This window comes from Periplaneta americana, chromosome 15, assembly GCF_040183065.1.
Source record: "Periplaneta americana isolate PAMFEO1 chromosome 15, P.americana_PAMFEO1_priV1, whole genome shotgun sequence".
In the NCBI taxonomy this organism is placed as follows: Eukaryota; Metazoa; Arthropoda; class Insecta; order Blattodea; family Blattidae; genus Periplaneta; species Periplaneta americana.
In genome coordinates this window covers 160,799,574-160,814,763 of record NC_091131.1, presented here as the reverse complement: position 1 = coordinate 160,814,763, position 15,190 = coordinate 160,799,574, and the positions used below count along the sequence as shown (strand labels likewise).

Here is a 15,190-nt window from a genome sequence, read left to right as displayed (position 1 = left end):
CAGTATAAATGGGGTTCAAACTTTGGACACAAATTATTATTTTTTAGCTAAACCGTTATTAAAATACCAAAATGACATTTGACTGTTTGGTTACTTACACAGAGTGTCCCATTTATCTTGACCACTCTAAATAACTTTGTACCGCAGGAACCAAATAAAAAACTGTTTCATACAAAAGGTGTACAACTGACAGGGAGAAATATGGGGGGCAGTCAAATGAAAACGGATCAGATGCCAAAACGTACGAGTATAATAGAACCTCAAAAGTAATCTCCTAACTGTTTATACATTTATCCCACTGCGAGACAAGATGATCAATCCCATTCTCGAAAAAACTTGTGGGCTGTCTACCGAACCAGTTTTTTACCTAGCCACACACTTCTTGGTTCGAAACAACAGGAGGCCCACGGATGTTTTTCTTCAACTCTCCAAAAATGTTTACATCGCATGGTGAGAGATCTGGGCTGAATCGTATTCCTCACGGAGTTGGCAGTATGTGGGCGGGCATTGTCATGAAGAAGAATAACGCCGTTCGATAGCATTTCAGGGCGTTTTGATTTAATGGAGGTCTCTGCTTCTATAAAGTTTCTTCATAACGCTGTGCATTGATTGTGATCCCATTGATTCAACAAGCAGAGGATCCCTAGAATCGAAGAAGAATATCAACATGACTTTATCGGAACTTATGTGTATTGCTTTCGGTGAGGGAGAATCCATGTGTTTCCATTGTTGCCTCTGGCGTTTGCTCTCTAATTCAAAATGGTGACACCACGATTCGTCCCCAGTGACAATACCGGACAGAAATGCATACTCTTCCTCGTGGTATCGTTGCAAGTGACCCAGTGAAGCAGCCTTCTGTTTGTTTTTTGTTCTGTCAACTGATGTGAAACCCATTGCACGCAGATTTTTCAGTAATGCAGTTTCTTCATCTCAGTGACGTGTACGGAACTGTAACTTATTCCCACCAAATGACGAAGTTCTTCCACAGTGATCCGTCGATCGCCCTATATAAAACCGTTAACCTCAGCAGGGTTGAAGCAAGATGGCTCACGAACGCCACCCAGGTCACCTGTCGCACTGAGACATTCATCATATAAAGGATGCCCAATAGGTGAATATGAGCTAAAGTGCATGGATCTATCGGGTCCGGCCTCGAAAAGCCAGCCAGCGAACATTGAAATGTTCATAATATTTACTTTACTTTTATGCCTTTGTTGATCGTACAAAGATACTGATGTGTGAAAGCTTTATTTCATATGATTTAAAAGGGTTGGGCGGAAAATGAAAGAATTTAACTGCCAAAGAATTAGTTTTCATCACGAGTGGCAGGATACGAGCGATCCCTGCACAATGTTGTATATGATGAAATATTAAGTACACCAACGTCATCCTCTTCAGGTAAGCGAATAGCGTAACAGCCATTATTAACTAATGACTGAGTAAAACAGAGGTATAGACGTTCTTCATTACCTGGTGGTGGAGTAACTGCTGATTCCAAACAGGGGCAGAGCTGCCATTGCGATGGAATACAGCCAACCTCCTGCCATTATTTTTGACGCTGATCGAAGTTTGAGACGCTTATTTAGGTAGATAGCGTACGTGATGGCGAACCAGCGCTCCAAGGTAAGTATGGAGAGAGTGTAGATGGACAGCTGGCTGGCGAAGACTGTGAGGAAACCAGCTACCTGGCACCCGGCACCTATCAACACAAAATATATTCAAGATTCAGTTCCCCAAGAAAAATATAACAGGATAAATATTTCGCTTACTAGACTACTGGTCCCTTATAAATTGACCGATGTTGACAAACAGAATGCGTCATATCCCTCCACGAATACTTTGATCCCCACAATGCCTCGCGTTCCGTACACCTACGATGTCTTGCATCCAAAGACAACGGCGATACCAGCGCTCAGCTGTCATGTAACACGGGACACGTAGTACTGACCGTATTACAAAAGTATTCAGCGCTACCGGTAGAGATATGTTAACACAACTATGTATGTTGTGCATTGAGAATGTCAATGAGACCGATGTAGTCGGAAGGAACTGCGTAATTGTGCCATACATGAAGATGCAGTTAGCTCACAGATCTGATCGGAACTCTCTTTTATAATACAATTATTCTTTTATCCACCACTGTTCCATTAATAATAATAATAATAATAATAATAATAATAATAATAATAATAATAATAATAATAATAATTTCATCATCCTCACGCGGTACTTACTATACAGGGTGATTCACGAGGAAAGGTAAAAAATTTAGGATGTAAATTCTGAAGTCATTCTAAGTCAAAAAGTTGATATGAATATAGGTCCGTTTTCGTACGTTACGGGGATATGGCTCTTTGATTTCACAAAAACTTCTGAGATTCCATTGTACTAACTCGCATTTAGAGACAGATAACGGACAAATTTGAAGTTTATATTCATGTATGCATATATACCTAATATTCTAGAAGTCGGGGTCGATGTTTTCGCACATTTTCAAAGGCATCTCCTCCTGCTTCAATGCACTGTTGCGCTCGGGCGTGAATCGCGCTCATCGCTCGGGAGAGTTGTACGTATGTAGCTGTTCTTTATGCCGCATCCAAAATACGGTCGATTAGCGCCTCTCTCGTTTCCCCCTTCCTTTGCTATACCAAGTCTTTCATCCAACCCCATAGACAGTAAGTACTCTTCGATATGTTACCCTTCTGTTCGGAAAGCGTCGTTCATATTCAGCGGCGGCACGCAAGGAACTTCCATCACACAAACCATAAACATACACAATATCGTCGTAGTCTGTAGTCGAAAATTTATAGGGCATCTTGAAAAACAAAACTTAACACTTCCGATAACTGTACCTGTACTACTGTACTGTAAGTAGCTGACTGGACTGCTGTGAATTGATAAGTGTTAGTGTAGGCTATTTGTGTTATCTGCGGGTTCTGTGTCATTACATCAGACAAGGGCAGGCGATTGGACATTTGTAATGCCCCACCACCCGGTTTCTTTCTCTTATCTACATCGTTCACAATGCAGATTCCAATGTTACGTCATTCATTGCGACCTTGACCTTGTCTCACGCCTCGTCTCACGTCAGCAGCATATGATAACGTCTGATTCATATTGGGGCGAGACTTTTACCAAAAAAAAATGCATCTAGCTCCGCCGAAGGTCGAAAATGGACCTATGTTCATATGAACTTTTTCACTCAAAATGTCCTAAGATATCGTATACTAAAGTTTTTACCTTTCCTCGTGAATCACCCTGTATAGTTCGCCTCACAAGCTGTACCGAGGGAAACGCCTACGGAGGCAAAAAAACTACGGCTGCGCAACGACTCTTAAAAGTTGGGGATTATTTGGTGAACGGCATAAAAGCAAGTACTCACGATTAGAGAGAGAGAGAGAGAGAGAGAGAGAGAGAACGAAATGAAATGGCTAACGTGCAGCTTTCCGATATATCATAATTATAATCGTTTACGATGGTGTAGAAGGGAAAGGGAGAGAGCTGCCTTAGCGGGTGCTGGCGATCAGTGGAGAGTAGTCAGTAACTAGCAGACGAGGACGCTATTTGTCGCACTGGTAAACATCATGTCGTAACTACTATGACAGTCCATCAACCGCGATGTATTTTTTTTGATTCACAGATAAATATCTAAAGAAAGCATAAAAAAATTATAAATTATGTTTTAGACTACTGCTGTGAAGTTGAAGGCCGAACTCTGCTACTCTCCTGCACAATTTTGTCAATACGAGCTGGTATTGATTTGTGACATATCCTCAGCAGGTTTTCTAAGTCCACAATGATGAGACGATCTATAGTTTACCCTTGATTAACTTTATCTTGCTGAAAGTCATTTCACAAATATACGTTGATCCAAAAAGACACAAAATTTTATATGCACACGACACCAAGTTCTCGAACTGTTTTTCTGGAACTGTATTCCGAAACTCTAAATCACTTTGAACATTAAAACTTTTAAACTTTTAAAGTGTTTATACAAAGTATTCACATTTCAATAACTACGCTAATAGTGGTTACAATTCTTAAACAGTTTTATTTTATATTTTAGATCATATTACATCACTTGCAGTGATTTAACCTAACATAGCATGTATATCATAGATCAACCTAAGTTAAGTCCAAGCAACCACACTAATATGACCCGAAAATTACCACATTAAGTTCCATCTAATAGGCAAGGTTTTCATCATATTAATCTAACATTTCACATCTGAAGATGATACACAAGTATCGAAAACGTTAATGAAAATTTATTTATTTTATGATAAGCAAAGACGGTTTTGTACACATATAATTATAGTCAAACATTAATAGCTTATCGGCAAACTTCAACATGAAATTATTTATTTGGCGTTTTTTGATGATTCCGGCAGAGGGAGACGATATTTTTAAGATTTTTTTTCTGTAAAGATGTTACCGGTATTTTTATATGTACTTGCGGACAACAGCATTAGTTAATCCTAAACCAGAGATTAATATGGTATTATCACAATTTTTCATTGGGCTAGTGCAAGATATCACTGTTTTATGATAACTCGATTTGGTACAACCACGTCCGTTTCCTGCCTCATCCATTGTTGTACAAATAAGGTATGCCACATTCCTTAAACTCTTAGTCTAATCATGTATGCATTGTTTTTGTAAATGAATTGATATGTTCAATCATAGAGAGTAGGTAATGAACTGAATTATTATTTGCATTTATGATAACTTATATTATCATTCATTCATTCTGTTCGGTCCATGGGCAGGTCTTACACTGCAAACCCTGCATTCTCCAGACTTTCCTACTTTCTGCCTTCCTCTTTGTCTCATGTGATCCATATATCTTAATGTCGTCTTATATTATATATTATTTAATTTATCATTCCGCATTGTAGTTTATGTAAAACAGACATACTTAAAACCTGACTCATTGTTGCCAGGCACGTCTCCAGCTCAGTCTGAAATCAGATTTCGAACCGACTGGTGTGACTGTGAATGTGATTGTTTCCGAAGTGTCCAGTATATTCTTGATCTACTTCATTCAATTTTGAAGAAATATGCCGCGTAATACTCCATACGTACAAAAGTTTAGAGATATGAAAAAAAAAAAAAAAGTGTTGAAAGATTGGGTGGAAGAAGTTGCCGGTAACAGTTCAAAAGCTCGATGTATATGGTGCAAGGTGATATTGAAAGCAAAATATTCAGTTTTAATTGTCCGTACGATTTTGCATAGAACATAGAGCCTACGAAGTGATATCACTTTACATAATTTAGTCTACATTTTTATAAAATTCTCCAATTCCTAAAACTGTATTCCTAAAAATATGGAAGCGATGTGTTAAGAAAAATCTGGAGTTTTCCAAGTACTGTTTAGCGGTTTTTTTAAGCATGTGCAGCGGTAAATGGAATTCTGACTTGGCAACACTGCTTACCACTATCAATTAACTGTTCAACTGAATAGAAGTATAACAGTAACCGAGTATTCAGTCGCTTGTTCACAGAAATTAAGAAAAATGTATAAGTTATTTGATTTTGAAAACTTCCGACGACAATCAACAAATTCAAATGGTCTGCCAAACAAACGCACACCTCATCAAAACCAATAAGACTGAACATAGAAATTTAATAGATTGCATTGCTGAACACGTGCGTTACTGCACTGCAGTGCTAGGAATGATACAGGGATATCCAAAGTTCTGTAGAATTTCAATAAAGATATATTTACACTTAGAATTTAGACGTAAATGTAATAAAAGTAAAATTATTCCAAGAGCCACAATAAATGTCCTCGAGGGCCGCATGAGGCCGTACTATGCAGGAAACGTCGAGGAACAGATTGTCCGCAATCCATTGCTCGGCTCATCGGTAAGGTGTAGCAGAGCGGGCGGGCCGTAAGTTTCATTACGGTAGACCAGTGATGTCAATTGATGCCCATAGGAGCAAGAGCGCGCTTTAGAGCCCAGGAGAGCCTGAGCGCTTTACAGCGGAAAGGAAAGAGACAGACGAAAGAGGTAGTATATGTCGCTTGGTCAAGCTATATACAGGGATGGCCAGCACTGATTCAATAGATAAAGGGAAGAGAACTTATTAAAACTGTATCCATGTCAATTTTTAGACTTGTCTGGGAAGTATAATTGCATTACGAGAAAGTAAGTTTTAATTTTAATGTTCATTTTTCACAAGTTTGCTTTTTTATTCAAAAGAAATATTTCCTCAACCTTTTACAGAAAAGTGAAATTTACAGACAAGTTTGTTTAGTAGCCTTACAGGTACTAAATGTTTTCGCAAATCTAATATATCGTAAATACGTATTACTGGACATAGTGTATTAAAATGTTTGAAAATATTCGCATGGAAAATGTTTGTAAGGAACAGAATTAACAAAGCAAGTACTGTTACATCACAAACAAAAGATATGTGCCTATGTGTTGGTAAAACGTCAGCTCTATAGCTTCAGCACATTTCGAGATAATTTAATATTCTGATAACAGAAAGTTGCGCACCAATATCACATAAAAGCATAATGCGATAAGAGTTTTATTATATAACATTAGTTACAGTTAGAACATATACCTAGACAACTTTGCTTTGTACTATAATATTGTTTTGATTACTTTTATAAGGCTAAAGATATCATCAATATCAATTTCAACTTCTCATGTCATATTCAGTGTCTTTCTTTGGGATAACACTTTCTTTATGAATGATGTGTTTAATTCACTTAGTACAGTATAGTTGCAGTTATTATGGAATTTGTGTGAATATTTCTTCTTTACTCTTTATTATGTTATTACGTTTAAAACACAACTGCAATATTAGGCTAAGAAATAGGTGTTAGTACTTTTGTTTTACAGATAATATAGAAAATAACAAACAGAAAGCAGCCATATAAAAATAACGACATAAAATTTCACGTTCCGTTTGAAGTTTGTGCACCACTGTTTTCTTAATCCAACAGGCTGCTTATTCCTCCTAGCATACCTAGCGCTTGATGCCCGCGCACGACGTCAAGGTCAGAAAAATGCGCTTGCTTTGACATCACTGCCGTAGATCTATAATTCCCAAGTGGTGGGGATTGTGTGCGCGGACGGCGGGAAGTGCCTGTGATTTTTATTCGTGAGGAACTTTAAAACAGAAAGTGTACAAGAACAATCCACATACTCTTGAAGTCCTGGAGAACGAAATCAGACGAGTGATATCAGAAATTTCAGAGGCTGAGATACGAGTGTTTGAGAATTTTTTAACACGATGCAACGTTTGTATCGAGAACGCTGGATATCATTTTCAACAGCTGCTTTGATGAAAGGCAAGATATACATCAATTTTCAACTCCATTCATTCATTCATTCATTAGGTAACGCTTAACTAATAATTTAGGCTACCGTAATGAAACTGTATGTCCGTCCGCGCTGCTACAGCTTACCGGTTGAGTCGAGCAATGAATTGCAGACAATTCCTCGACGTTCCCTGCATAGTCGGTAACTTTCCGCTGCCTTTCTCTGTATTTATTATTGGTGTTACTGTCACTATTATTATTATTATTATTATTATTATTATTATTATTATTACGTGAACTGAAGCTGTGTTGTTTCAGTTTCGTGCCTTAGAACAAGAGCCATTCCTCTTCAAATATATCAAGATTTCATATTGCTATCTCAATTTTTTTTTGGCACTTTCAACTGTGAAATAAATTTGATCCGTGTAGGCCTATATTTTTTTTTCTAGAAATCTAATTTCGGCAGATATTAAATTACAAAAATCTCGAAAAATCATTTGTACCAATTCCTTGGATCTATCTATCTCTTGTTCTAATCGTCTTGGGCTCAGATGAAAGTTAAATTTCCCACTAAAATAATAAGATATTCTACATATTATCAGGATTTGTGTCTTATTCTATTCTTTCAGTGGACCCCTCTATTTCAGAAGATATAATTTTAAGGCGCTGACATTACAAACGAACATGCTAAGTATTAATTATATAAAATAAGCTTATTTGAATGCATGCGTGACGCTAGGCCATGAGTGCACTGTGCTGGTGACCGCTGTTTTAAATTACACACGTGTGATTAAGTCTTGACGTTTAACTCCAGTAACTCGGAAACCAGTAATAATTTTGAGCAGCAGTAACTTTTGAAAGTAATTTCCACTTCTTCTCAACATTTCTTTCGCTTTGACTCCCATACAACGTGAAAAAAATTACCGCTCACCAATGTTTCAAGGGGTAAGTGTATATTTGAAAAGATCACTTCGAAGTTAGTGTTTTTTTTTTCTAGTTTTTAAAAAAACTATTAATTGGAATATGTTTCTGCGTTTCCCTCAGACATTGACCTACCAATCAAAAAAATTACAGCGCGAATGATTAGCACAGGAACTACGACATGTTCGTTTCCTCTAGAGTTCTAGACAAACTAATCTGCCGCTCTGCTAGCAGTGCAGGAAAATTCTTGGTTACGTCGCGTTCACATAAAACGTGTGCGTACCATCAACCGACTCGGGACTTGGTCGTCATTAATGTAATTTAACGAAACTATCTTTTTTACAGGAACTGTTCTTTATGTGTCGCCCTAATTAAAATTGATAGAATTTATTTAGAAAGAGATACAGGGAGAGGGGAATCAGTTGATATTGTTATTTTTACAGTTTTCCGTGGAAATGTCTACGAAGTATCGATATATCAACCTTTGTTAAAATTAATATAAAAAATGGTGCATGCATAGCTATGCAAATCGCACTCTCAGCTATAATATGAACTTTTGTTGGAATGTTTATCATAAGTCGTTTCAACTTTATGCTCATTGATACTCGAGATTTTTACTGAAATACGATAAATTTAACGTATTAAAACAAGAAAATTGAAGGACTTAGAGTGGATCGAGAGAAGATGCCTGACTTTTTTTTTATTGAAAATTTAAAATACTGTTCAGTTACTTTTGAATTTCATATTGAAATATCAAAGTCTGGAAGGTATTTTGAAACTATATTTTTTGTACAAAATAGGAAACATTAATTACCTTGTTTATAGATACAGGTTTTCTTCTTACCTGCACTGTAGGCATCTTTCCCCGATAGTCGGGAAAGATGGCAAATGCAGTTAACAAATTTACTGATATATGTATTTTACCTGAACTTGGTTTGATACATGTATATAACAAAATTGACTTAATCTAAACCTCAGAGACACTTTCTCACTCGTTTATCACTACTTAGGAACACAGTAATTGCACATATTTTATTGCAGTGTGAATAAATCTCGTGAAATCACTTCTTGCACACAACGAATTCAGTCCAGTACATTTTTTTTGTCATCATTCCCTTTTTAGGAGGCATTTAGGGGTACGGTAAGAAATCCCGTATGCTTGCAATGCTCTAAAACAGTTCATGCTTTCTGTTTAATCCAGTACATTTTTGTCATCATTCTTTTTTAGGCGGCGTTTAAGGGTACGGTAAAGAATCCTGTATGTTGCGATGTTCTGAAACGGTTCATATCCCCTGTTCTAACATGTTCCATCTCAAGTTGAAGCCTGTCCTCAATCCACTGACTTCTATCAGAGGATCTTACGTAATGTTTACACATTCCCTGCAATAAAACAAAAAATAAAACTCTTGCAACAAGTTGCCATCTTACCCCGAAAAAAGTGATCATCTTCCCCAAGTATCAGGGTAAGATGCCTAGTCTTGTGACGCAACCTAAGAAGGCGGAACAAGGTCGTTGATTGTTAACAATATAAACTTTAGAACCTTTACTACAATGTCCATTACAAAGATTTCACAGTTATTACGAATTCAAGGATGTATTAAAATTTTAACATACCTTTGCATTTATTTTATAGCATAAAAATGAACTGTTTTCTCGCTTTTCTTCTTCTCACAAGAATACGTGGCAAAATGAGTTAGCTTCAACTCTACAGACATTCAACTGTCTCAGTGATCATGAAGACATGCGTGTGGCGTTCTCTGTTGGAAGAATGAGAATCTAAAAAGAAATAAGCATCTTCCCCCGATAGTCATCTCCTCCCGATTCACTCTAAACGAGAACAGATTTCACAAAGTAAAGTAATTTTTTTCGAGGAATTACACATTTGTAAAGTTTCTTGATGTTCGATTTCACATGGAATGTGACTGCCCCGTATGTTGTTAAAAAACTAGAACAAAATCAATGAGTATTTCATTTGCTGACACTAATAACAATAATAATAATAATAATAATAATATTTACTTACTGGCTTTTAAGGAACCCGGAGGTTCATTGCCGCCCTCACATAAGACTCACATTGGTCCCTATCCTGAGCAAGATTAATCCATTCTCTATCATATCCCACCTCCCTCAAATCCAGTTTAATATTATCTTCCCATCTACGTTTCGGCCTCACTAAAGGTCTCTTTAACTCCGGCCTCCCAACTAACACTCTATATGCATTTATGGACTCGCCCATACGTGCTACATGTCCTGCCCATCTCAAACGTCTGGATTTAATGTTATTAATTATGTCAGGTGAAGAATACAATGCGTGCAGTTCTGTGTTGTGTAACTCTCTCCATTCTCCTGTAACTTCATCCCTCTTGACCCCAAATATTTTCCTAAGCACCTTATTCTCAAACATCCTTAACCTATGTTCCTCTCTCAAAGTGAGAGTCCAAGTTTCACAATCATAAAGAACAACCGGTAATATAACTATTTTACTAATTCTAACGTTCAGATTTTTTGACAGCAGACTGGATGATAAAAGCTTCTCAACCGAATAATAACAGGCATTTCGCACATTTATTCTGTGTTTAATTTCCTCTCGAGTATCATTTATATTTGTTACTGTTGCTCCAAGATATTTGAACTTCTCCACCTCTTCAAAAGATAAATTTCCAATTTTTTTTATTTCCATTTCGTAACAATATTCTCGTCACGAGACATAATCATATACTTTGTCTTTTCGGGATTTACTTCGAAACGTATCTCTTTACTTGCTTGAAGTAAAATTCCCGTGTTTTCCCTAATCGTTTGTAGATTTTCTCCTAACATATTTACGTCATCCGCATAGACAAGCAGCTGATGTAACACGTTCAATTCCAAACCCTCTCTGTTATGCTGGACTTTCCTAATGGCATACTCTAGAGTAAAGTTAAAAAGTAAAGTTGATAATGCATCTCCTTGCTTTAGCCCACAGTGATTTGGAAACGTATCTGACAGAAACAATAATAATAATAATAATAATAATAATAATAATAATAATAATAATAATAATAATAATAATAATAATAATAATAATAATAATTTTTACAGTACAGCAGCGGCATGTGAGTAATATAGGAGAGCTCACCGATCTGCCAGTCGTAGGCGAAGTTGAAGTACACACCGCTGGAATGGACGTCCATCACGGCGAGAATGAGAAGATAGGCGCCCATACAGAGATCTGCGAAAGCGAGGTGGCACATGAGGAACTTGGGCACGGTGAGGTCGAGCGCGTTGCTGAGCAGTACCAGCAGCACGGCCAGGTTGCCCAGCACTGCCGCCACCACCACGAACCAGACGCTCACGCGCAGCCATATCAAGCCCATGATGTCCTCGCACGGGTTGAGTGCGTCGGGCTCTGGCCGACACTTGACGTTCACAGAGCTGCAACACGCAAGTCACTATAATTATAATATAGGGTTGTTAGTGGTTTGGTTTACCGAACTACGGCACATTGACCGGCTGACGCTAGTCTTCCGTCTGCCGCCCACTCTGCATCCCTAGTCTCCCACGTATGCTGTGCAATTAATGCGATTGTTGTGAGTGTAGTTTCCTGTAAGTTACTCCTACCGCATAGAATGGCTCGCTATTCGACTCTAGAAGTATGAATCGGATCGTCGGGTCTGTATGGAGTTTATTACAAAATTTCCAAATAATAGACTGTCGACGACGCAGGCAGTACATAAGTTAGTGAATAAAAAGCGCTCTAGAAAGAAACCAATTTGAACTGAGGCTAGATTAGATGACATTGGCGCTAATAAAAAATTAGACTGACGTGTTTGTATCATATGCAAGAGACGCAACACGTTTATTACTTCCTAAACCAGAGGTCTGCATCGGACGTTTTCGCTCGAGCGCCGAGTACTTCATAGCATAATCCGATAGGCAGCGCACATGCATGATGGGTAAAATTGTCACGAGCGATAAATCCTCGAACGGTATAAGCCGAGCGTTAGACATTCGTTCTTGTTACAGTGATGAACTGTGTAGTAATATCATAGACGTTTAACATTTCAAAACTTAGCAGTGTTTAACTAACCTCTCCATAGTACAACTGCAAAACTTTCTTTAAAATGTAATATAAATGTTGTAGGTAAATGTTTTGTTTTTTTCTTCCCCACACAGGAGTGATTTTGTTTTTGCCACATCTGATAGATGTTATTGGATGTAAATGTAATTATTATAAACGGAGAACACAATTACGATAATGCAAGAATTGTATCAAGTTTTCTAGTAATAATAATAATAATAATAATAATAATAATAATAATAATAATAATCTCTAATAATTGATGTATCAATCTTTGCGTCTGTAACAGTTATGCAGCATGATTATTCGTTTTATCATATTTTCTGTGACGTTATCTCTGTACTAATATTGTTATTAATCTACTGCTATATCAATAATATTTTATAAAACATTTCTACATTGTCGCAGTATATAGGCGGAACACTATGTATGGACCTATCATATTATATATGTGGTAAATCAAATATTGAATAATTATTAATTAGCAATAATAACTGTATATCGAAGTTTTTCATACTATTTTATTTATAACTTCATGTTTCTGTTTTGGTACGTTCCATTGACTGTTCCATTAAACGTTTGTCATAAACGCAGAAAATAAAACCTTATTTTTACCGTGTGAGCAAAACATATGTGTATCTTATCTGTCGTCTTCTATACAAGATAAGACATGTCGGTGAGATGACCTTGCACTGAGCTTCTATTTATTACGAGCGTATCACGACCGATCGTATCTCACTCGAGGGTGCGACACTCGACCGAGTTCAAGCGAGCGATTTAACTCCAATGCAGCACTCTGGCCTGAACCTTATTATTAGGGATCGTATTCCGTCCCAGGGAGTACGGAGATAAGGTTAGCTGTTCATGGACTATATTGACGTGACGTCATATTTCGCGCGCGACCAAGGTACTATTGGGGAATATTTGCATCTTGTTTTGTGCAGTTGATGTTATGTTCATGATTGAAACCTAGACCCCACAGACTGTTCACAATGAATTCTGTGATAAATAATGACACTGCGATGATTTTTCCTAAAATTTTAATTGTTTATTCATTCATTTAATTAATTTATTTTTACTGGCAGAGTTATGGCCATAGGGCAGCTATCGGCATCACTGGACGCAAGTCGCAATACATAATTATGACGTAATAGCAATCGATCCGTCCGGATCTCACAAGGGAAGGGTTTCGGCTCGAACAGGAATTTCATATCCAAAATTTGTATACAGGCCCATCTTTACATCTCTGTAAAGCTTCCAAAAGCATTCGTTTGTGTAATGTGTGGTTTGTCTGTTAGAGCACTGTACAAGTTGAGGGGTGGGGAGAGCACTGCACAAGTTAAGGGGATGGGACACCTTACCCGTAAGCCTAGCCTAGCCTAGAAGCTAGTGCGAGTGGTAAAATGTCTAAAGCCCATTTAAGAACATTTTTCTCCAACGTTCTGTCTGAAAATATTGCAGCTAATCAAAAATGTACACTTTTGTGTGAGTCATTGAATGCGCACAAGGACACAACCTTAGTAAATGAATCATTCCAAGGCTAAGACATGGAATGTATGATCATTCCACCTAAAAAAAACTAAATATTTCTAGCCTCTGGAAATCTATTTCCTTAAACAATACGAAATATATGCTCGGAGGATAACATATTACATAAGGACTCTTGCTGAGAATTCAGAACTTAACTTGGGAAATCGAGTGTTTGTAATGAAAATGCACTCTGTTATTCATAACCAGTTGTCTGCTCCAGTATATAGCCCTATGCTTCAGTATTCCTGGCAGTCAGCCGGTTACGTGAATCCTGAACAAGTCTCGGACTTCAAAAATGTAATTCAGTTAGCATTTGATTTTTCAGCACTGGAGTGTGGTTCAGAAGATTGTTCAGGTGTTGCTTCTGCGTGTTGTGCTTATTGCTCTGCTCCATGCTGTTTCATGCATTTTATAGAGAATCCTCGTGTACAGTTACCCTTAAAAAGAATGAGACGATTCTTGGTCGTCGGAAGTTAAAGTTCTACAGCGCGGTTCACTCGATATCGACGTAACAATAAGTACCATGACAAATACAACAAGAATTGTTACAAGGACCACAACAAGGACAAGGACCAGAATAAGAATCACGAAAAAGATAGCCATTTAAGGCCACGATTTCACAACATAGCTCGAGTCACAAAATATCATTGCTTCTCTGCACCGAATGGCAAACGCCTGCTATGGGATCTACATTCTGGACTGCTGCTGTCGCTGTCTTGTCTCGGTAGCTCATATAGTAGCGTGTCGGTTCCACTATATAACCGAGACATCTCGTGTTCGATCCCAGGTAAAACTTCTTTTTTATTGAGGTGTAATTAATTTCTTCAGAGTTCCTCGACTGTCTAATTTGTCGAAAAATATGGAATAATTTATGCCCAAATTCTGGGTCTTACAAGTGGGCTGAACCTCGTCAAAAAATCTTACTTGGAAGTTAAAAGTATTCTTCCTCAAACAATAATCATAAGAAACAAAAAGAGACCTGTTAACTTAAAATCTTGTCCAAATGCCATCAGCTTCTATTACAGCTCTAAGTCAATCCGGCATGGATGTCACGAGATTGTGGAATAGGTTCTGATCCCCGGCGAGATCTTCCCACGTGTCAACAACTTGATTCCACAATTCGTCTCGATTTCGAGGGCGTCGGTGGGCATAGGTGGCTATTCTGTAGTGACATAAACATAGATTATCTCTCGGAACTTTTCCGTAAAAGTAAATTAAATTCACTCCTTGAAACTGACAAGTCCACACCTGTGGAGTAACGGCTAGCACGTCTGGCCGCAAAACCAGGTGGCCCGGGTTCGATTCCTGGTCGGGGCAAGTTACCTGGTTGAGGTTTTTCCGGGGTTTTCTCTCAGCCCAATATGAGCAAATGCTGGGTAACTTTCGGTGCTGGACCCCGGACT

The 15,190-nt window shown here is 37.8% G+C and overlaps 1 protein-coding gene across 3 annotated transcripts in view; it reads right to left on the bottom strand.

The window, feature by feature from the left end:
• The window catches only part of LOC138715488 (follicle-stimulating hormone receptor-like), a 778,322-nt gene that overhangs the window by 29,203 nt on the left and 733,929 nt on the right, over window positions 1-15,190 (bottom strand). For all 3 annotated transcript variants that reach the window (XM_069848450.1, XM_069848451.1, XM_069848452.1), the window contains 2 exons: window positions 11,316-11,611; window positions 1,471-1,699 (listed from right to left, as the gene is read on the bottom strand). In XM_069848450.1, coding sequence (XP_069704551.1) covers window positions 1,471-1,699; window positions 11,316-11,611 — 525 coding nt within the window. The remainder of the gene's footprint in view (window positions 1-1,470; window positions 1,700-11,315; window positions 11,612-15,190) is intronic.